General features: G+C 43.5%; 1 protein-coding gene across 4 annotated transcripts in view; it reads left to right on the top strand.

Moving 5' to 3' along the window:
* Positions 1-4,804: 4,804 nt before the first annotated feature.
* LOC137322105 (serine/threonine-protein kinase MRCK alpha-like) overlaps positions 4,805-22,884 on the top strand; it is a 499,456-nt gene continuing 481,376 nt past the window's right edge. For 3 of the 4 annotated variants that reach the window (XM_067985191.1, XM_067985192.1, XM_067985190.1), the window contains exon 1: positions 4,805-5,900. In XM_067985191.1, coding sequence (XP_067841292.1) covers positions 5,726-5,900 — 175 coding nt within the window. In that variant the 5' untranslated portion in view covers positions 4,805-5,725. The remainder of the gene's footprint in view (positions 5,901-22,884) is intronic. The other variant, XM_067985193.1, reaches the window with a different exon arrangement.

Genomic DNA, 22,884 nt, shown 5'->3' with positions numbered 1-22,884 from the left:
TCCCGGTGACGGGGGATCGGGACCTCCCGGTGACGGAGGATCGGGACCTCCCGGTGACGGGGGATCGGGACCTCCCGGTGACGGAGGATCGGGACCTCCCGGTGACGGGGGATCGGGACCTCCCGGTGACGGGGGATCTGGACCTCCCGGTGACGGGGGATCGGGACCTCCCGGTGACGGGGGATCTGGACCTCCCGGTGACGGGGGATCGGGACCTCCCGGTGACGGGGGATCGGGACCTCCCGGTGACGGGGGATCGGGACCTCCCGGTGACGGGGGATCGGGAGCGCCTGGTGACGGGGGATCGGGACCTCCCGGTGACGGGGGATCGGGACCTCCGGGTGACGGGGGATCGGGAGCGCCCCGTGACGGAGGATCGGGACCTCCCGGTGACGGGGGATCGGGAGCGCCCGGTGACGGAGGATCGAGAGCGCCCGGTGACGGGGGATCGGGACCTCCCGGTGACGGGGGGTCGGGACCTCCCGGTGACGGGGGATCGGGACCTCCCGGTGACGGGGGATCGGGAGCGCCCGGTGACGGGGGATCGGGACCTCCCGGTGACGGGGGATCGGGACCTCCCGGTGACGGAGGATCGGGACCTCCCGGTGACGGGGGATCGGGACCTCCCGGTGACGGGGGATCGGGACCTCCCGGTGACGGGGGATCGGGACCTCCCGGTGACGGAGGATCGGGACCTCCCGGTGACGGGGGATCGGGACCTCCCGGTGACGGAGGATCGGGAGCGCCCGGTGACGGAGGATCGGGACCTCCCGGTGACGGGGGATCGGGACCTCCCGGTGACGGGGGATCGGGAGCGCCCGGTGACGGAAGATCGGGACCTCCCGGTGACGGGGGATCGGGAGCGCCCGGTGACGGAGGACAGGGACCTCCCGGTGACGGGGGATCGGGACCTCCCGGTGACGGGGGATCGGGACCTCCCGGTGACGGGGGATCGGGACCTCCCGGTGACGGGGGATCGGGACCTCCCGGTGACGGGGGATCGGGACCTCCCGGTGACGGGGGATCGGGACCTCCCGGTGACGGGGGATCGGGACCTCCCGGTGACGGGGGATCGGGACCTCCCGGTGACGGGGGATCGGGAGCGCCCGGTGACGGAGGATCGGGACCTCCCGGTGACGGGGGATTGGGACCTCCCGGTGACGGAGGATCGGGACCTCCCGGTGACGGGGGATTGGGACCTCCCGGTGACGGGGGATTGGGACCTCCCGGTGACGGAGGATCGGGACCTCCCGGTGACGGGGGATCGGGACCTCCCGGTGACGGGGGATCGGGACCTCCCGGTGACGGGGGATCGGGACCTCCCGGTGACGGGGGATCGGGAGCGCCCGGTGACGGGGGATCGGGACCTCCCGGTGACGGGGGATCGGGACCTCCCGGTGACGGAGGATCGGGACCTCCCGGTGACGGGGGATCGGGAGCGCCCGGTGACGGGGGATCGGGAGCGCCCGGTGACGGGGGATCGGGACCTCCCGGTGACGGGGGATCGGGACCTCCCGGTGACGGGGGATCGGGAGCGCCCGGTGACGGAGGATCGGGAGCGCCCGGTGACGGGGGATCGGGACCTCCCGGTGACGGGGGATCGGGACCTCCCGGTGACGGGGGATCGGGACCGCCTGGTGATGGAGGATCGGGAGCGCCTGGTGATGGAGGACTGGGACCGCCTGGTGATGGAGGATTGGGACCGTCGTTCGTCTGTGATGGACTTGATAATCTGATACTTTTGCAGGCAGTCTGTCGGTAGAAGAGAGGTCGTTAATGGGATCTAAGAAAGAAAGAACTTGCATTTATGTAGAGCCTTTCACAACCTCAAGACGCCCCAAAGCGCTTTATAGCCAATTATGTACTTTTGAAGTGTAGTCACTGTTGTAATGTAGGAAACGCGACAGCCAATTTGCACACAGCAAGGTCCCACAAACAGTAACGTGATAATGACCAGATAATCTGTTTCATAATGGTGTTGTTGTTGGTTGAGGAATATATATCGGCCAGGACAGCAGGGAGAACTCCCCTGCTCTTTGAAATAGTGCCATGGGATCTTTTACATCCACCTGTGAGGACAGACGGGGCCTTGGCTTGATGTTGCACCCTAAAAATGGCACCTCTGACAGTGCGGCACTCCCTTAGTACTGCACTGGAGCGTCAGCTTGGATTTTGTGCTGACGTCTCTGGAGTGGGACTTGAGCCTGTGACCTGCTGGATCAGAGGCGAGAGTGCTACCAACCGAGGCATGGCTGAGTCACTGGAGCTTGAATTTTTCCCATTGGCTGCAGATAATGCCCTACTTGGTAAGGTGGTTCTAGTTCGTCCCAATCCTCCATCACCAAATAGTTTACTGGTAAACTGTAAAAGTCTGCCAGTGCTGGTAGGCTGTGTGGATTAAAATAATATTTAAGTACCTCTGTGCACACTTGGGGGTTGCTAAGGCTTGGCTCTGCCAATTTGTGGTGAAGCTCTCTGGACTGCAGTTAGCGGTGTGTCTTCCCACAGGCTGAGAGTGTGCTCCATATCGGCACACAAAAACGTTACCTTGGTAGATTTCCCAGCAGCTTGGTTTGGAGACTCCTAAACATGGCAATGGGTTTTAATGCCCGTCAGTGACCCTCTGACCAATTTTTAAAAACCCACAATCATAATTTAATATCGTTGAGAGATTCCCCCGTGTGCATATGGATGTGAAGATACCAAGAACAATCAACTGGTTTCCATTTTGCTGGGGTGTTTGCATTGGCTTGTATAAACAAGAAAATATTCAGGGGGAAAAGTGCAGCAGGAAATTCTGCACAGAGCTGCTTAGAACCCTGTTCTTTTACCCCCTGCAACCTTGAGTTTTGAACCAGCCCAGACTAAAGGGATGAAAGCTTTGTCTGGCTGTAAGTGTCCAAAGTGAAATGAAAGTTTGCAATCCAAACGCAATTCCTAATGGTTGTGAACACACAGCACAAATTTGCCCCTAAAAATTGGCTATAATTGGCACTTTTTTTTATTCGTTCATGGAATGTGGGCGTCGCTGGCGAGGCCGGCATTTATTGCCCATCCCTAATTGCCCTCGAGAAGGTGGTGGTGAGCCGCCTTCTTGAACAGCTGCAGTCCGTGTGGTGAAGGTTCTCCCACAGTGCTGTTAGGAAGGGAGTTCCAAGATTTTGACCCAGCGACGATGAAGGAACGGCGATATATTTCCAAGACGGGATGGTGTGTGACTTGGAGGGGAACGTGCAGGTGGTGGTGTTCCCATGTACCTGCTGCTCTTGTCCTTCTAGGTGGTAGAGGTCGTGGGTTTGGGAGGTGCTGTCGAAGAAGCCTTGGCCAGTTGCTGCAGTGCATCCTGTGGATGGTACACACTGCAGCCACTGTGCGCCGGTGGTGAAGGGAGTGAATGTTTAGGGTGGTGGATGGGGTGCCAATCAAGCGGGCTGCTTTGCCCTGGATGGTGTCGAGCTTCTTGAATGTTGTTGGAGCTGCACTCATCCAGGCAAGTGGAGAGTATTCCATCACACTCCTGACTTGTGCCTTGTGGATGGTGGAAAGGCTTTGGGGAGTCAGGAGGTGAGTCACTCGCCGCAGAATACCCAGCATCTGACCTGCTCTCGTAGCCACAGTATTTATATGGCTGGTCCAGTTAAGTTTCTGGTCAATGGTGACCCCCAGAACATGAGAAAGGTTAAGGATGAAAATAAAACATTGGATCCACTGAAGTTTATTCCTCTTTTTAACATCTAAGGTGCAGGGATGGCCAGTGAATGAAACGGATATGTCATACTGTACAGTAGAGGGCTCTCTATTTGGGCAGAGCAGAGGGAGCTTTATTCTGCATTGAAGTATGCTGTCCCACATCTGGAAGTGCTTGAAGGTGACACTGGTTGCCAAAAACGGAAACGTTTTCTACTCCAAGTGTTAGCACTCTTTACCTCGATGACACCTGAATTTATTTGCAAAACAAAAGGTGGCATTCTGCCTTTCAGTGGTCCGATGCTAGAACTCTCGAGATGCCCGGAACATTGCGAGATCTGACGGTTATTTGTTGCTTGCAATCCCTATTTGAAACCCTTTTGCAAAAGGCCTTCCATCTGAAGCATTTTTCGCGTTCGGATGGACTTTCATCATTTGCAAATGTATTAAAATGGGGATTCTTGCAGACCGTAGAATTTTATTTGCAAAATATATTAGCAAATATCCTTGAAGAAAGGGCAACATGCATGGCTGGAAGCGCATCTGACGTCAGTGAGGTGGTGAGGTGCGATTGCTCATTCATTCATTCAGGTCTTTTTGTCGATTTCATCCTTTTTCCAGCTCCGCAAGTCAGCGGCCAGACTTGCGCACGCGCACTTCTCGGGCCGGCCTCCCTTTGGTCTTCCAGTATCCCGGCGTGCGTGTGGCCGTCCTGTCCGTTTGCTGGGTGGGGGTGGTGCTCCCTCATTCTCTCCTGCATCTTTTAACATTGTTCGATGTCTCTATCCCCCACTCCTACAATATCCCGGTGTGCCTGGTCCTCGGCAGGATCGGGGCGGGGGAGGGTCGACCATTACGGTGATCCGAACATGTACACCGCCCTTCCTATATTCCGCCTGTCGTCTCCTGCTTTTTTTTAACTGATGTTCAACAGCTATCCTCTTTCTCCTTTTTTTTTTAAAAAAATGACCGTCAGTTAATTGATGGACTCTCCTCCTCCTCCTCCTCTCCCGCCCATCCTCCATTACAGCCTCCCGACCGTTAGTTGATCATCCCAGCCCGCACGTTAGTCCTCCAGTATCCCGGCGTGCCCTCCCCTCCTCCCTCCTTAAACCCCTCCCTCCCCCCACCGGCTGTCCGTCCGTCTCTCAGTCCGCAGGGAGTGGCCGCCATGTTGTATTTTTTTTACCTCAGAAGCGGTGGCCGGAGCGAAGAAGAAGAGGAGGAGGAAGAGGATGATGATGATAAGAGAGTGAGATGATGCTCCAGTGAGAGAGAGGAAGGAGACAGCAGTTAGATTTTATATATAAATATAGAAAGAATAAACATCCAGAGCCGCCGTTTAACATACACGGTTATTCACTGACTCAAACGGAGGAGAAAAACAAAACAATAACAAACAGACAGACAGACGAAGAGAGCTGATGCGGGAGAAATATATTCGTGTGTGTGTGTGTGGGGGGAATAAAAAAGAAAACTTGTGAGGGGTGGGAGTGAGAGCGAGGAAAAATATTTTTTTTCTCTCTGAATGAAATGAAGCCGACGCGGTTTTCCTGAGGAGGAGCTTTCTCATCATTCATCACCATCGTGTGCTGTGTATGCTTTTTCAAAAGCCCTTTGATTTGGGGACAAGATGCATCTTCTTACTGCTCCTGCTGCGGTGTGAACTGTGAAGGGCGAGAAGGAAATTTGCAAAAAAAAACCCTGACATAACCTTCAGCTGGTTTCTTTGCAGTTGAAGAGAAAGAGAGGATAAAATGGGCGAATAATGCCTGCCCGACTCTGCCGGCTTTGGATGTCTTTACCGGGATTATTACACAACATTTTGACCTGGATAGTTTTATTTGTATATTTAAAAAAAACATTATAAGTAACTGAGCTTTCAAGCCCGAGACTCTTCCCCCTTCCCCCACTCCCCTTTTTTTTACTTCACTTGTACCATTTTCTTTAGGGAAAAAAAGGACCGATTTATTTTCTTCTAATATTTGATCAAGGGAGTGAGCGATTCGCCGGTTTAAGGCTCGTCACTGAAGCCAAGATGTCTGCAGAAGTGCGCTTGAAGAAACTGGAGAAAATGATCCTGGATGGACCTCGGAAAAACGGTCTGGCGGTGAGCGTGGAGACATTGCTGGACATCATCATCTGTCTGTACGATGAGTGCACCAACTCTCTCCTCAGAAGGGAGAAAAACATCACCGAATTTTTAGAGTGGGGTGAGTCCTGATTTATTTACCACCCCTCACCATCTAAGATATGCATCAAATGCAATTCTATAAATAAAGAAATCAGCACCTCATTTAACTTGTTGGGATTATTCACATTTGTTGTTGATTACATAAATAAAACAATATCTTTATTGAGGTAGTGTGTGTATATAATTTTTCAGTTTATTCTGCTTTCGGTCATTTAGCATCATGAAAGCATTTTAAATTGTAGCTTTCCCCGCCCCTCTGTTTTTTGTTCTAGGTTAGGAAACACTTGCAAATCCAACAAAATGCATGGGAGGGGAAATAGCAGACACGAACCTTCCAAGTAGGCCCGCTGTTAAACGTGTGTTCAGACTACAGTTCGTTTGGATATTTTTCGATTTAATTTAGTAGCAATCCATTCACAGATTTCCTTCTAAATAGATCACTTTGGGAATTAAATCGAATTGCGTCCGTGTGTTTGCTGTGTTTTAGTGGTTGGTTAATAAAAAGCACAATCGAGGCTTTATTTTTTCCAAATCCTAGAGCATCACGAAGACTGCTGACTGGGTTTAGAGGGAAATTCAGTGCTGCTTTATTTGCTGTGGGATCCTCTTTTAAGGAAAGATTGTAGCTGAGAAAAATGCCACATTGTAGCAAAAATAATGTATGCAATTTCCCCCTTCCATGTAATATTAGAAATGATGGTAAATTTTGAGTAATCATTATCCAGCCTTGTAGCGTAGGGTGAGCATCTCGTCTTTTCTATACGACATTAAGAGATGTTAGTCTGCAGACAGACGGGGGAGTACTGCATCTATCTATCTGTACGTTATATAGTTCCAGCTGATGATATGATAACCGGCGGTTAATTGTGTACTGTGACAGCTGGAGCTGGGTTGCAAAGTGAAATCTTGATTCTTCGTTTCCTCTAAAATGATAAGGAAGACAATTCGGTTGGAAATGGTATTGACAAAATATACAGTGAATACACGTCATACTTGACCATAACGCCCTCAAGGTGTTCCTTCATTATTATGCCCTCCTTGTAGACAGTTGAGGGAAAAAAGTACGTGGACTGGCCTAAGGAATTTATAGCCCTATTGAATACTTTAGTGCAGTTTGTGGTGGTGGTCAGGTTCTTTTATTGTAGAGTAGCATCTGCATGAGCTATTTCAAGATCATAGAATCATAGAAAGGTTACAGCGCGGAAGGAGGCCATTCGGCCCATCGAGTCCGTGCCGGCTCTGCAAGAGCATAGATAAATATCCAAGTTAGATTGATGAGTATAAGGCACGTGCAGTTCTGGGCTAGGAAGAATATTAGAGCCATGGGAGAGGGTACAGTGAACATTCACTAGAATTATACCAGGAATTTAGGATATAATTATGAAGAAAGGCTTAAAGATGTGTTCTTTTTATTGAAACAGAGAAAGTTTAAATGGCGGGTCTAATGGAGGTTTTCAAAGTTATAAAGGTTTTGAGAGAGTAAATAGTGGTAGTTTCACTGGAATCAGCAACAACAGGGCAAATACTCGTAATTTCCCTCTTCTAGGGATAGTTCTAAGAAATGTTTTCACACAGAGGGTTATTAAAACGTAGAGTGCTTTATTGCAAATAGCTTTTGAGGCAGAATGTATGAGATAATTTAAAAGAAAATCAGGTAAGTATTTGAAAAGGCAGAATATTAAAGGATACAAGAAAAGGGCAGGGAAATTGGAGTAGAGCAGGAAGCTCCAGTTGAAGAGCTATCAGACATGATATACTGAATGTCTACCTCCTGTGCTGTATGTTGCTTGTGTTAATTGATAAATCTCTGCATATAAGTGGTTATGAATTGGTGACTGCTGCCAATCTGAATATCCGTTGAGTGCTTCTGTTGTCAATTACTGTTGTTGGTCAGCATGACACTGGCGTATTGCACTGGTTGATAATTTGGGAAGTGGGTTATTTTACAAGAGATATGGAAACCTTTAACATACATTATGTTCAGATGTGACATGCAACATGCAGTGAAATCAAACCAGGTTCCAATCATATGATTTGATCACATGAGCCTTCTGTCTGTCGCCCATGATATTCAGTGGCATAAAATAAAAATATCCCTCTTCCCTCCTAATATGAACACTATCTGACTCTCCTCCTTAACTGGTGTCAGGAATGCATTGTATCTTGGGGTTCAGTTGGCATTAATGAACCACTCAACCAACTCCCTTTATAGTTTTGACATTTCAGCTTCTCACTATATTACTGCTCTCGAGATGCACTGCAGGTTCTTGGCAATCGTTTTATATAATTGGAGTCAACACTTTTTATACAGATTTACAGTGGGTGCAAGAGAGACATATGTTCAATAGAATTGGTTTACCACTGGATGTGCAGTCCTGTGAACGTATGGTCTGAAACTAAAAGCGTCTGGAACAAGTCATTTTAAATGTTACTGATGAAGTGTTCAGTTGGAAAATTGTGTAATATGTTGAATGAGTGTGAACGTGGTAATATCAAAATTGCAAATGTGTTCTGCTCATTGCCCACTTGCTTTGCATGCATTGATGGGTAATATGCGTGTATGTAAAATGGCTTTTCCAGAATCGATGGAGATTGTGTGTAGTTGTGATTCTGCAAAGGCTTCACACAGTTTATGTGCAGTAAATGGATCCAGGTGCAACTTTGGTACCTATATATAGGCATTTGAGGCAAACATTCTCCTAGTTCTCAGAGGATTACTGCCTAAGGTGGCAGTTGGCAATTCTGCCAAAATGTCTGCTGCCCAAAGATGGTGATGTAGCTGCCATCAGTATTTTAAACTGATTAATGTGGGGAGGATACACAGCAGTAAGTAGTGGGGTCATAAGATCTGTGAGTGGGAATTTGCCAGTTGTCATCTTAAAGGACAGCTGAACCTTAATTGTAGGGTGGCTGAAAGACTGTTTGCTGTATATAGTAAAGTTTTTCTTTATGTCCAGATGTACTGTGCTGCAAATTACTGTATTTTAACATTTTCTTTAAATAAGGCAACAAAGTATAGTTTTTATTTTTTGTATACTGCAGATGGGAGCATGGATGCTTCTATAGCTTTTTCTTCAGTTATGTTAGCCCCCCCCCCACCCCACCAAAGAATTCATCTAGGGTTTACGGTGGGTGTTTAAAATGTATTTGGCATCAGCATCACGGCTCAGCTGGATGCGATCTCGAAAGACTGCAATGCTAATGCAAGGCATTAAACTGATTTTTATGCTTATTAGCTAGTTGACAATGTCTACAAATGTACTAAATCATAAGCTGTGACACCTTACTGTAATCAATATAGAGTTGTAATTTGGGTTCCAAGGTTTTAAAATTGAGTGCACACATAGCACTAATTATCAAATTTCATGCTCTGTCACTGACCCTATTTATATTCAGAACTCAGTCACAGTAGCAATTCTTTTATATAAAAAAATCCTATTATGGTTTGACCTTGCGAGATTGATTTGTGAAGTTTGTTTCTTGGAGAAGCCTAGAAGTAGGGTACAGGCAGTTTTTGATCTGCAACCAGTGCCCTAAGAGAAATCTGCAAAATGATGGCATGTTTTTGACTCTTTCCCAGCGCCCCTCCACCCTCGGATGTTGAAATGATTCTACTGGGGAAGGTGGCAGCATTTAGAATCGTGGTTTTAACTAGGGTGTAGCAAGTTCCTTTAACAGTCTGTCTAAAGTCTGGAAATTTGTGTGGCCAGTGTCTTTATAATAGCTTCCTGTTTTAGTAAATTAGCCTTAGTTGACGTTTTTAAGTTCTGTTTTTAGTTTAGAATTCAGTTGATTTAAGGTCGTATGCTTAATTTTGATATGTCACTTTGAAAAACTGCGTGTGTGAATTTCCTGCCTGCAGCAAGAGGCAGTTTTCCTAGTTTCCTACTTGCATTGTTTTTCTGTGGAAGGTCTGTCGGATGTAATACACAACACAGAAGCTGTAGTGTATTTACAAGGAAGTAATGCATAGGGGGGTTATATGATGTCATGCACTGCTTGAAGTGGTATTTTAATATTGTCTAAACTTCAAGATGTGTTCTATCTGTACTGTCCTGTATAATGTAGATTGGGTTTATGGGGTGGTTTCTTCCAGTTTTGATATTTTTAGGTGTTGTGGCAGAAAGCTGCAGAATGGAAGCACTTGCATTTGGTTAGTACCTTTCGTGTCCCGGGATGTCCCAAAGCGCTTCAGAGCCAATTAGTTACTTTTGAAGTGTAGTCATTGTTATTTCATAGAAGGAGGGACCCAGCGATTGAAGCGTGTGATTTGAACTGAAATGCTGTAGGTTTTATTTCACTTGATGTTGCAGATGAATAGTATTGCCTCTTTGCAATAACCTGCAGTGTGTTCCACAACTGTACTATGTCAAAGGGGCTGAGGTGATGTAATAAAGATTGAGAGCAAAGCTCAAGCTGTTTGTTGCTGTTATTTCAGTTCTGAGACATGTTACTGCGTTGGAATACACTCCACAGTATGTTGCTCTGCATGAGGTATACAAACATGGTTCTGGTTGTCTGATTTTAGTTTTGCTGGTGGGGCTGTCATTGCTGGTCCTGACAGTTGAACTGTGTCGCTTGAAAAAAAGTTTGCCTACATAAGTTACTGCATTTCAAAAGTAAATTTATTGTATGAAGAGATTAGAGATGTTTCAATACAATAAGTTGTGATATAAATGGCACCAAACTATAACTACATATTGGGTATTTTTCTGGCAGCACTAACTGTGAAATCCTCACTGCTCGTCGGTGCTGCTTGTATGATTAAGTATCCCTGCTGTTCAAATTGCATTTCACATAACTCTCCAATTCAGTCATTTTTATAAATGCAAGTAGTTTTATTTCTAAGTAGGATTTTACCATGCCATTTGAACAAGGATATTGGGATTTATTTTGTTGTACTCTACATTGGAATGTTCTAAAATATTAAACTGTACTTCCAGCAGATTTATCAATTGGTTAGTCAGGATAAAATGTGACTCGGATCCCTCCGCCCCATCACACTAACCAGACTACACAGTACGCTCTGCACTTCGATTTTGCAAACACATCTCCCACACTATTAAATGTGTTCTTATAATAGATTTAAGCTTTCTGACATTCAGTGATTGAAAGAGAGACAAAAATGCTTCACAGTCAATGAATTACTTTGGAAATGAGTTCACTGTTATGTAGGCAAGAGTGTTGGCCAATTTGTGCACAGCAAGGTCCAACAAGCAGCAATGAGATGAATGACCCATGTTTTTGGTGGTGGTGTTTGAAGGAGAAAAGTTGATCAGGACACTGAGAATTCCCCTGTGTTTCTTCGAATAGCACCATGGAATCTTTTATGTTTACCTGAACAGGCAGAGGGGACCTTTGTTTAACATCTCAGTACTGCACTGGAGTGTCAGGCTTGGTTATGTGCTTACATCCTGGTGAGGCGCTTGATTCTGCCAACTCGGTGGAAAGAGTGCCACCGCTGAGCTAAACTGGCACTGTAATCTGGTGATATCCCATGCAATAAATCATATATTCAAGGTATGAGATAGAGGCCAAGTTATCAGAATTAAGGGTAAGAGCCTCTGACTGCTTACAAACTTATAAAATTTTATCCAGGGGTTTTTCCGTAATGGTTCAGCTTGATTTAGGTATATCTTGTGTAGTTGTTGGAGATATTTAAGAGGGGTGTTGCCCTGGAGACAGGTGGTTTCACATTGTTGCATTGTGAGTGTAAATGTTGTCTGAAAATAATTGGGAATTACGTTTTGATATGTGCGAACAGTCAGAGTGTATGGAATGTCTTTATGGTGGAATTTTATGAAAGCTGGAAAAAAAAATCACGTCTTCTGAAGGCAGATTGATGCACCATATATGAGTCATTTTTATAACGGTGATTGGCTATTAAAGATAGCTGGAAGCAACAAAGCAGGTTTTACTGTCACTGGCACATTGACAAAGATGTATTACTGATATATAAAAAATCCTTTTAATGAGATGTGCATTTGCCTTTTGAGGAAACATTTATATCGCACTTACACAGGGTCAGCCTAATCTAAATCTTTTTAATAATACAGCATTGTTTTATACTGTTATTTCTAGTGCCTAAGAAAGCAGGAATGATAAAAAGCCATTCAAGCTAACTCTCGCCTGATTTCAGTTAGGCCTGTGATGTGCGGCTCAGCAAATCTCTTGAATTCCTCTCCTACTTTATTGCCAAGGCCATATCCCTGAATCTAAGTTTGACTTTTAACAGGTTTGGTACCCCAATATAATTTCTTAAAATTGTGTATTTGGTTTATCGAAGGACCACCATACTAACAGAAGAAATAGGAGCAGGAGTAGGCCATATGGCCCCTTGAGCCTGCTCCGCCATTGAGTAAGATCATGGCTGATCTTCTACCTCAACTCCACTTTTTTGCCCAGTCCCATATCCCTTGATTCCCTTAGTATCCAAAAATTTATCGATCTCAATCTTGAATATACTCAATAACTGAGCATCCACAGCCCTCTGGGGTAGAGAATTTCAAAGATTCACAACTCTCTGAGTGAAGAAACTTTTCCTCATCTCCGTCCTAAATGGCCGACCTCTTATTTTGAGACGATGACCCTTAGTTCTAGACTCTCCAGCCAGGGGAAACAACCTCTCAGCATCTTCCCTGTCGAGCCCTCTAAGAATTTTATATGTTTCAATGAGATCACCTCTCATTCTTCTTAACCCCAGAGAAATAGGCCAATTTTACTCCATCTGTACATTTGCATATTGGTTTCAATAGAATCACCCCCCCCAAAAAAAAAAGTCTGTTGTTGTCCTTTGTACATGTGTACTTGAAATGTCAGTCTGTATACCTGAGTAAAATAACATAATTTAATGGTTTTAGTGATTAGTTTTGTGTTCACTATCTCTCTTTATGTTCTCATTTTAAAACTGGCCACTGTTTATCCTCCTGGGCTGCACATTGTGGGCTGCAGGACTCTTGAGTGCTGTCAGCACAGTATACAATCAGGCAGCATGGTCCAAACTAGATAGAGTTAGACAGTGTTTCTCTGCCTCTTTACCTAGAAAGGAATTACTTGCACTCCTATCGGTTCTGCGGAGAACTGACAAAATGCTTGAGTCTAACCCTTTTCCAAATTACCTGGCTGCTCTTTGAGAACCTTACTTTTAAGACTAGTAGTTTGGTAGTCATTTTGAGATGAGTTTGGGCAGCCTCAGTTCATTACCTAGTGGCTCCGCATCATGAAACCCCACATTATTTGGCAGTTTTAGCCATGAGAGAATGGGGGGAGAATTTTACTTTGACCGTGCTTTAGTAGCTCATTCAGGAGCTCAGGATGCTAACCCTGAATACTAAAAGGTGGAAAAAAAATTCCATAGTCAAAAATGGACATCCTTTTCCTTGAGCTGAAATATTTACCAAAATATAGCTGTGACTGTAGTGCATTATCCCTCCCCGATATATCTGCAGCAATTTGACGTGGTCGACCACATCATCTTCCAATGCCTCTTCTCTGTTGTCCAGTTAATTGGAACTCTCCACGCTTGGTTCCACTCTTACCAAACAGTTGTAGTCAGAACATCTCCAACAATGGCTTCGCTTTCCACCCCCACACCATTACTTTCAGATTCTCCCACGATCTATTCTTGGCCCTCTCCCTTTCCTCATTTATGTGATGTTCCTTGGCGACATCATCTGTAGATGTGTGGTTATCTTCCTTCCACATATGTGCTGATGACACTCTGCTCTAACCTCTCCACCACCTCTCTTGATCCAACCACTGCCTCTGTTGCTAGGTTGCTTGTACGACTTGGAGGAGTCTCCCTGTGGGGAAATGCTTGTTCTCTCAGTACCTTTGTTGACAGCATGGATGAGATTGGAAACTGCCCACATGAGGGATCGTGTGGGAGTAGGTTAGGACGCGTGAACCTGCCTCCCAGCACTCAGTGGCAAAGCTGTTGCAAAGCTGGGACACTTCTGCAGAAATGACTGTAATTATAGCCCCCCCCCTCCCCCACCCCCCAATAGAACCAAACTTATTGAAACTCAGCAAGTTTTCATTTCTTTATTTGGTTAGCACAGCTTCAGTGAAGGAGGACCGTACAAAACCGATGGAGGTTATAAACTGGGTAAATTTATTTTCAAATTTTGTAATCGGCAACATTTTAGTGGACCATTTTTCTAATTAAAGTGCTTGCCTATAAATCTGAAAAAGCAGTAAAAAAGCAATGATTTTCGCCTGATTCTCATTGTTTTTTTTAAACACACAGCAGTCCAGCTGATCCACATTCTCTTTGTGGTAATACACGTTATAAGGGCAATCCGAGAGATTTACCAACTCAAAATATTTTTGGCATTTAATCTTTCTGTTTTCACTGCCTGTTTGGTTTCCTTTGGAAGTTGCTCAGTAGCAGGGAGTGTGTGTACTTTGGGAAAGGGTGTTCAGATAGTCTTGGGAAGGTCATTCATTTCTGGAGGGATGCTTTATTACTGTGCTTGTGATTTTCTTTGGGATGGCTGGGAGAAGATGCTGCTGTGGGAACAATGTAGCAGTTAAGTAATTCTACAATTAGAAAATATAAATAATACAATACATATTAAAAATGCTGTGACATTGAGGCTAGGTTTATGCTATACAAAATGCTACTACAGGCAGTCACATTGGAGGCTGCCGAGGTGGAGGAAATACTTGGCGTAAAACTTTTTTTTGGCTGATATCAGAATGTAAAGTGCCTACTGATAAACCTGAATGTGAGTAGATAAAATCTAGAGCTTTTTAAAAATAACGTCATGACTTCAACTGTGCTGCTGATATGGAGAGTTTTGGCAAGGAGAACTGAGGAAGTCTGTTTTCTGCATCTCTGTTATTTGTTTGCCAGAGGAAAAATGCTTGTGTTTGAGTAAGCTGGGAGGAAAAAATGCTGAAATCTCCTCTACTTAAAGAACTCAAATCACTAACCAATCTAGCAATGCATTAATGCTAATGATTTGTATAGGCTGTTAAGCTATGTCCAGCTTTAGTACATATCTGCTTGCACAGCAGAGTCTGGAGCAAGTTTGTTTAGCTAAAGTTGGGAGGCTTGCTGTGAGGAATCAGTCATTTTGAGGGAGTTCTTGTTCAGGTTTTCCATTTATCATATTCAATATACAATACATTTATATACTTTTTTATAAAGAACTCTTAAGTTTCAATCACGAAAGTCTCCCATATACAAAAATTGTGGATGCGCATGCAGTCCCCCCGCCCCCCCAGCTTTCTTAATAGGAACACAATTGCTTGCTTTTGGTTGGCACTTTAGGAAGTGGATTTCCAGCCCTCGTCATTCTGACGATTGGCTGTCCTGTCAGCTGCACCACATCCTAGTCGACAAAGTGTAAGGAAGGTTTATGAAAGATGTTTTTTGTGAAAGATAGCACTGAGCTTGAGCCACTAATTAATATGTTTAGAAAGCCAGTATTGAAAGAGGAATTGCCGGTCTGCCTGTATATTCTGACCTGGAGTGCTCAACCATTCCTGTCTGAGGGATCTTTAATACCTTCATGAGCTTGAGTTTGTGATGGATGAATGGAGATGTGGGTAGGGACCCTTTTGAACAATGTTGAGCCACCCAGTGTGGGTCTCGTTATTCTATATAGATCTGTCATGTCAGTAGGTTTGTGGAGGGGTTGATAATAGTAAATGGAACTTTAGAGTAATAAGAGTATAATGTTATAACAGTATGCTGGGACACTAATGGAAAGAGAAGATAATACCTCCTTATTAGCTTGTCATCATACTACAACAGTACTGCGTGAATGAATGTTTTTTTGGTGAAAGAATTTTGTAGTTTATGTTTGTATAGCTGCTTGGGATGAGGTTAGTTATTATCCTGGATGAGTTCACTGATTAAGCCATGGCCAGGTTTACAATAATTATACAATAGGAATGCTGGAACTCTGACTTTCCTTGTCATTGATCGGCTGCTTGTTGACCTCGTTTCTATTCTGTATAATGTTTTTGACTGACGGTGTAATTTTAGTAAAATTTTACAATTTAACATTAATATGGCATCTGCAAACATTAGTTTTTTTAAAAATAAACATACCAATTTTTTGGTCCTGTTCTCATTTACAGATGAAATTGCTGTCTTTTACCTCTAGAGCTTGATGCCATTTTTTCAATAACAAACTCAATAATTCAAATTGCACCCATTTGGAGCTTTTGTTTTTTCATTGACACCAGTTTTTTTGAAAAAATATATCCCGGTTCTTTCATCACACAGTGCTCACCATCTTGTGGCAGATAAGTACTGGTTCCACCAGAAGATGAGAGAATATTTCTGGTTAACCTGCCCCAGGCTCTCCTTCCTATTCCTTGCCTTGACTTGCTGCCTCTTGCAGATAGCAGATGCTAACCAAGATCAGGAGCTTGCTCTGGGAAGTGTCATGGGAGAAAACCAATGTCCTATGACTGGCTCTATATTTGTTTTATTATTTACTGATCGAGTTGTGGGTATTCTGGCGAAGCTGACATCTATTGCTCACCCCTATTTGCCCTGAGCAGGCGGTGATGGGCCGCCCTCTTGAGCCGCTGCAATCCATGTGGTACAGTGGATTGATACAACTTGTTAAGCTACTTCAGAGGACAGTTAACGTTGGCGTGGGACTGGAGTCATACATAGGCCAGACCGGAGTAAGGATGACATCTTTCCTACATTAAAGGACATTGGCGAACCAGTAGAGTTTTTACAACAATCCGGCAGCATCATGGTCACTTTTACTAATACCAGCTTTTTATTTCCAGATTTTTAAAAACTGAATTCGAATTCTAAAACTGCCATCATGGAATTTGAACTCACTTTCTCTGGATTACTAGTCCAGCAATGTAACCACTATGCCACTGTACCCTTTTTGTTCCTTGGAGTTCTCTGCTTAAAAAGTGTGTAGTTGCAAAATTGATTGATTTTCTTGTATTTGAATATTTCCCACCTTTTCCGATGGATCTTTTGCATTTGTGGCTCAGTACAGAGCAAACAATATTAGATATCTCATGTAGGTAAAAGGACAAAGAATAATAATTAACCTCCCTTTTCAAAAATAAAAGTTGTGAGGAGTACTGTTTAAATAGTGAGCACAGATCACATGGCTCGGAAAAGTGATTGAACAAATGAGGTGGTTGCTCGATTAACATGCACAGTTGTACCAGAAATCCCATCAGGGTAATGACGCCCTTTGCTGGTATTCTGTTCCCTCATTATATTGGGCCTCAGTAATTGCTCTTTGATGGTTTCCCATATGCCACCAAAGACAGAAATAAAGTATTTTTCTTCCTCAGCAGGATACTCACGATAACCGTATTTCTAAGCATTCTGATTTTGAACGGGTCTCAATAGTACATATCTGCATTATATAGGGAATAGGGCTACGGGGAAAGAGCAGGAGAATGGGAATAATTGGATAGCTCTTTCAAAGAGCCGGCACAGGCACGATGGGCTAAATGCTGTAAGATGTTATTCTATGAATTCAGCATTTTGTTTCAAGTTCAGATTACATGGAAGTAAATGGTCCATTGCAGGATTGTCGTGTTTTCTGTTACTCAGTACACATTAGTGAAGGTCTGTGTAGATATCTATAAAGGCATGGTACAGTGGGGAGTAGCATGTGGGAGGTAGAACCTCAAGATTGGGGCTGTACTAAGACCCTCTTTGATATGCTGGAAAAGGAAGATGTACAAAACTAGTTGGGATAAAAGCTGAATTTCAAGGTTTGGTGCTTCTGGCAACTTGCACATCAATTTTAACAGAATTTATTCCAACTATCTACTCCTGAGTTATTTTTAATGCATTTTATTTTTAGCAACTGGGATAATCTTTTCTATGCTTTTCTTAGGAAATATGAGCTTTTTAAAGAACTTTGGTCCTAAAGTACTGAAAGCCTAACTCTCTCTAATGGTTGAAGACTTTCCCTTAGCCTCCATTCCTGTTCAGTGGATATCTTTAAAATGTGCTTTTCTTTTAAATTTGAAAACCTGTGCCCACTGTTTGGTCAATTGTTACCTCTATAATTTTAAGGCCCAGTGACTGTAGTGGGTGTATATGCACCTGTCCCTGTGCCACATATTCTGAGAAATTGAATCTGACTGATTTTGGGAGGTTAGGGGAAAGGATGAGAATGGGAATGCACAGCTGAGGTTCCTTACTGGCACGGTTCCAAGATGATTGTGGTGGAGGGGCTCTTTCTTCAGCTTACAGTTATTAACCACTCTGTTCTTTAATGTGCCCTTGGCCAGATACTTCCATTAAATTTGCCATAGAAAACTTAAAATATTTCATCGACTGCTTGGTCATCCTTACTTGATTTAGGGAGATGAGTAGCAGCCATCTGCCAAGGAATTTTTTTAAGCAAACCAGAGAGACAGCCTTGCTGTGTTCAGAAGAACTTTTATAGTTGGTGGGTTGTTCATTTTCATGTTCCTTGAGTACATCCATGTAATGTAGTATACAAAGACTTCAAGAACTTATTTTCTCCATAATTAAATCTCACTCCAGCTTTTCACTAATACTGTGTTGACCTAAGTAGACTTCTGTAGTGTCTGGAGCTAATAGGAGACTTCCATACCATCAGTGGGGACTGGATTCTAACAGGAAGAAAATAAATATATAAAACCATGTACCATTCATTCCCCAATATACGCATTATTTTCTTTCACCTTTTTTCCCCTCCTCGTGAAAGTGCTCACTTTTCTTGGGCTACAGTACCATAAAAGAAAGAAAGTCTTGCATTTATTTAGTGGCTTTTGCGAGCTCAGGATGTCCCAAAACACTTCACAGCACTTCAAGATCTTCACAGCCACTTTTGAAGTCTAGTCACTATTGTAATGTAGGAAATGTGGCAGCCAATTTATGCATTGCAAGATCCCATACGATAATGACCAGATAATCTGTTTTAGTGTTGTTCATTAAGGGATAAATATTGCTGAGGATACCAGGGAAAACTCCCCTGCTCTTCTTTGAAATAGTGCCATGGGATCCTGTACATCCACCTGAGAGCAGACAGGGCCTCGGTTTAACACCTCATCCAAAACACAGCAGTGCAGCACTCCCTCAGTATTGCACTGAAGTGTTAGGCTGGATTTTGTGCTCAAGTCTCTGGAGTGGAGCTTGAGCCCACAACATTGTGACTCAGAGGCAACAGTACTACCAATTGAACCACCCCTGACACTATAAGTGTTAGGAGCCCTCTGATACCTCATCCATAAATGACCATCCTAGGCAGTGTGTGTCAGCAGCCTATTCCACAGGAAGTGCACCTGAGTACGATCCTATCCACACATGATGTCGACACGTGTAATTAGCCACTGTTGACTCCAGATAGCAACTTTAACTGACTATTTGCACCTCTCCCTAGCCCAGATGCACCAAGGTGAATGTAGCATTCTAAATGCCACCCCAGCTGAGATCAGCTAACTCAGCACAGACTTGGGACCTTCTGCTCCGAATCAAACAAAGGTAGTATATTTCTATACCTCCTTCTCTGTGCTTCGCTTTCCATGGTTGTTGCCTGAAGTTGGATTTGTTTATCCGCAACTGAATGTGTGTAATACCTTTCAGCCTGTCAGTATTCAGATGTGAGGTTTGAATACACATTTTAAGTGTTACTCAACGGTTGTGTATTCATATTTGGATTTAAAGTCTGACCGAAGGCCCTGTGAACCCACTTCCAATTCCTGCTGAATTCATTGCATATCTAAATAAAGGCTAGTATTTATTTTTGATTCACTGGGTCCCAGATGTATTGGCTGTCGAGGAGGCATGCTGCAGATCTACATTTTTCTTTTGCTTTGAAATTATAAAAAAAACTGAGAGAGGCAATTATAAGTTTTGTAGTGAATTTTTTTTATATATTGTGTATAATGCCATCGTTGACTGCAACAGTAATCTTTTCTCCCCTCATTTATAAAGTAAGGATGTTCCCCCATTAGCCTAGTTTTAGGTATATACATGACAGATAGGTGGAAGATTCTAAGGATTTCTTCTTAGTGACTCTCTAGCCTTTGGTTTTATTAGCTCTGCTGTTTAATCTTCTGGTCGTTCATAGAATTAAAGACCAATTAAACACGCTGCCAATGGTGAAACAACCCATGATAAATTTTGGTCATAGAGCAAAAGGCAATGACAGCACCAGACACACGCCTATCTGCGGTCTAATTTTAAAATTATTCAGCCCCAATGCCGACATAAAACTATTGAGCAATGTGGATGTGTTAATACAGACCAGTGAATTAAATAAAATTCCTCTCCTAAACCCATGAAAGTACATCACAGGTTTCCATGCCACACCAATGAAATCAGTAGGGCACTTTACAAAGTATACAGACTCCAATTTGCCAGTTTGTAGAAAACCCCAACAGTCGCTATTTCTTTCTCCTAGGTACTTATTGGACCCACAATTGATCTTGATCTGTAGACCCAGCGATGGCGTAGTCATTGTCCCAGAATGGGGCTTGAACCTACAACCTCTGGACTTGGACAAGTGTGTTGCTGAGTTAGTACAAAGTCACATTTACAACTCCTGTCAATCTGACCTTTCCCCAGTGCCATAGGAAGATCATTATAGCTCAGGAAGGGCAACATCTCATTGTCAACCTGTACGGGGGTGACGGAGCTCAGCCTGCCTGTGACCAAACTCTTTCGTAGTCTTTGTCTAAAGACCTGTGTTCCTGTTTTTAGATTGAATGAGAATATTGATAAAGTTTAAATAAAATTAACTGCAACTGTTAGAAAAAAAATCCTACTTGCTCCTTCGAGAGATTGGTGCATCCTGTTGGTCTAGCAGATAAAATATTTTCATAGTCTCCGATCTAAGTATTAACACTGGTGGTGTTTAACAGTCATTAGTTACAGTGAGTACACTAAATGGTTTAAGCATCTAGACTACTTGATATTTGATGCACATCTGTCAAAAACATACGCGTAACCTGACTTGGCTTCAATTTGTGTATTGCAGCCCATTGGCAATAGGAAAATACATTTAGTTTATTTTTGACAAAAATAGCAGTTTGCCCAAGGCACTGGGTGCTGGAATTCACTGAGCTACAGGAAATATAAATATGAGATCACTGTAACTAAAATTGTCAACTTGGGAAGATTTTTCTGCTCCAATATTTTCAAGTTTTGCTGATCATCTTTCCTGGCATAATTTATAACTTTATACTCGTTCTCCATAAAACTAATGTAGATCAAACATTCTGCAATTGCCCTAGTCAGCACTTTGTTAATGTTTTCTTTCCCGTGTAGTTCTCAAATATTTCTTCAAAGGGAATTAAGCCCTTCTCTTAAAGTGCATTTACACTACAACTATACTGTTGGTTTGAAATGGTTCCATTTGCACAGTTGCTACATATATAGTGTAAATATGAGGACTACTTTTCTAATCTTGTGCTCCTGGCCAAAAATCGTGCATTGTGCACATCCAAGTTTCCAATATACTCTCCTGTTGGGTGATGCTTCTCGTTGGAAAGTCGAAAATTATTCCTAATGGTGTAGATGCAGCCTAACTGCAAAGTCAGGACCCAAACCGACCATGGAGTGAGCATGTGGACTAGGCAATTTCACTTCACTTCAGAATCAGTTTAGGTCTTAACTCTAAATTTAAACCACATTAAATTTGTAGCATAAATTACATTTTAATGTAATTTTTGGTGGTTCATCTGTCGGGAAATTGTGAACAGCAAAGGGTGACAAAACAGATAATAAGAGCTACAAAAAGGGAGTGAAAAGAAACTTGCAAGGGATATCAAAATCAACACAAATTTTTACAATTATTTTAGGAAAAAGAGGGTGGTCAGGAGTAATGTGGGCCCCTTAAAAACTGATAATGGTGAAACTGTAAATGAAAATAAGGAAATGGCGGACATGTTAATTGCGACAGTATTCACAATAGAGGAAGAGGAATTGCATGCCAGACACCCCAAGGAAACTAATTTTGAATCAGGCACGGGGACTCACCATAATTAACGTAAGCAAATTAACAATAATGAAAAAAATAATGGCACTAAAGAGTGACAAATCCCCAGGCCTAGATGGTTTCCATCCCAGGGTTTTAAAGGAAATAGGTGAGAACCTTGTACATGCCCTAACTATAATCTTCCAAACTTCTCTCGATTCAGAAACCGCTCCTTTAGATTGGAAAATTGCATGTCACTCCGCTATTTAAGAAAGTAGAGAGAGGAAAGCCAGAGAATTATCGACCAGTTAGCCTAACACCTGTTGTTGAGAAATTACTAGAGTCTATAATTAAGGATAGAGTGACTGAACACCGTGAAAATTTTCAGCTGATTGGAGGGAGCCAGTGTGGATTTGCAAAGGGTGGGTCATGCCTGATGAACCTGATTGAATTTTTTGAAGAGGTGACTAAGTAGTGGACAGGGGAATATCTATGGATGTTGTTTATATGGACTTCCAGAAGGCATTTGATAAAGTCTCTCATAAGAGACTGTTGGCTAAAGTTGAAGCTCTTGGAATCGAGGGCACATTATTGACCTAGAAAATTGGCTGAGCGGCAGGAGACGGAGAGTAGGGATAATGGGCAGGTACTCAAAGTGGCAGGCTGTGTCGAATGGCATCCCACAGGGATCTGTGTTCGGACCTCAACTACTCACTGTATTTATGAATGACTTCGATGACGGGATAGATAGCCACATATCCAAGTTTGCCGATGACACAAAGATAGGCAGCATTGTAAGCAGCGTAGTTGAGAGCATAAAGTTACAGATATATTAATAGATTAAGTGAACGGGCAAAACTGTGGCAAATGGATTTCAGTGTAGGCAAGTGTGAAGTCATCCACTTTGGACCTAAAAAGGATAGATCAGAGTACTTTCTAAATGGTGAAAAGCTCGAAACAGTGTAAGTCCAAAGAGACTTAGGGGCCCATGTACATAGATCATTAAAATGTCATGGACAGGTACAGAAAATATTGAAAAAGGCTAGCCTTTATATCTAGAGGACTAGAATCCAAGGGGGTAGAAGTTATGCTACAGCTATA

This window comes from Heptranchias perlo, chromosome 5 (assembly GCF_035084215.1).
Source record: "Heptranchias perlo isolate sHepPer1 chromosome 5, sHepPer1.hap1, whole genome shotgun sequence".
Lineage (NCBI taxonomy): Eukaryota > Metazoa > Chordata > Chondrichthyes > Hexanchiformes > Hexanchidae > Heptranchias > Heptranchias perlo.
The sequence above is the reverse complement of the archived record's forward strand: the minus strand, read 5'-3'. Positions and strand labels throughout refer to the sequence as shown.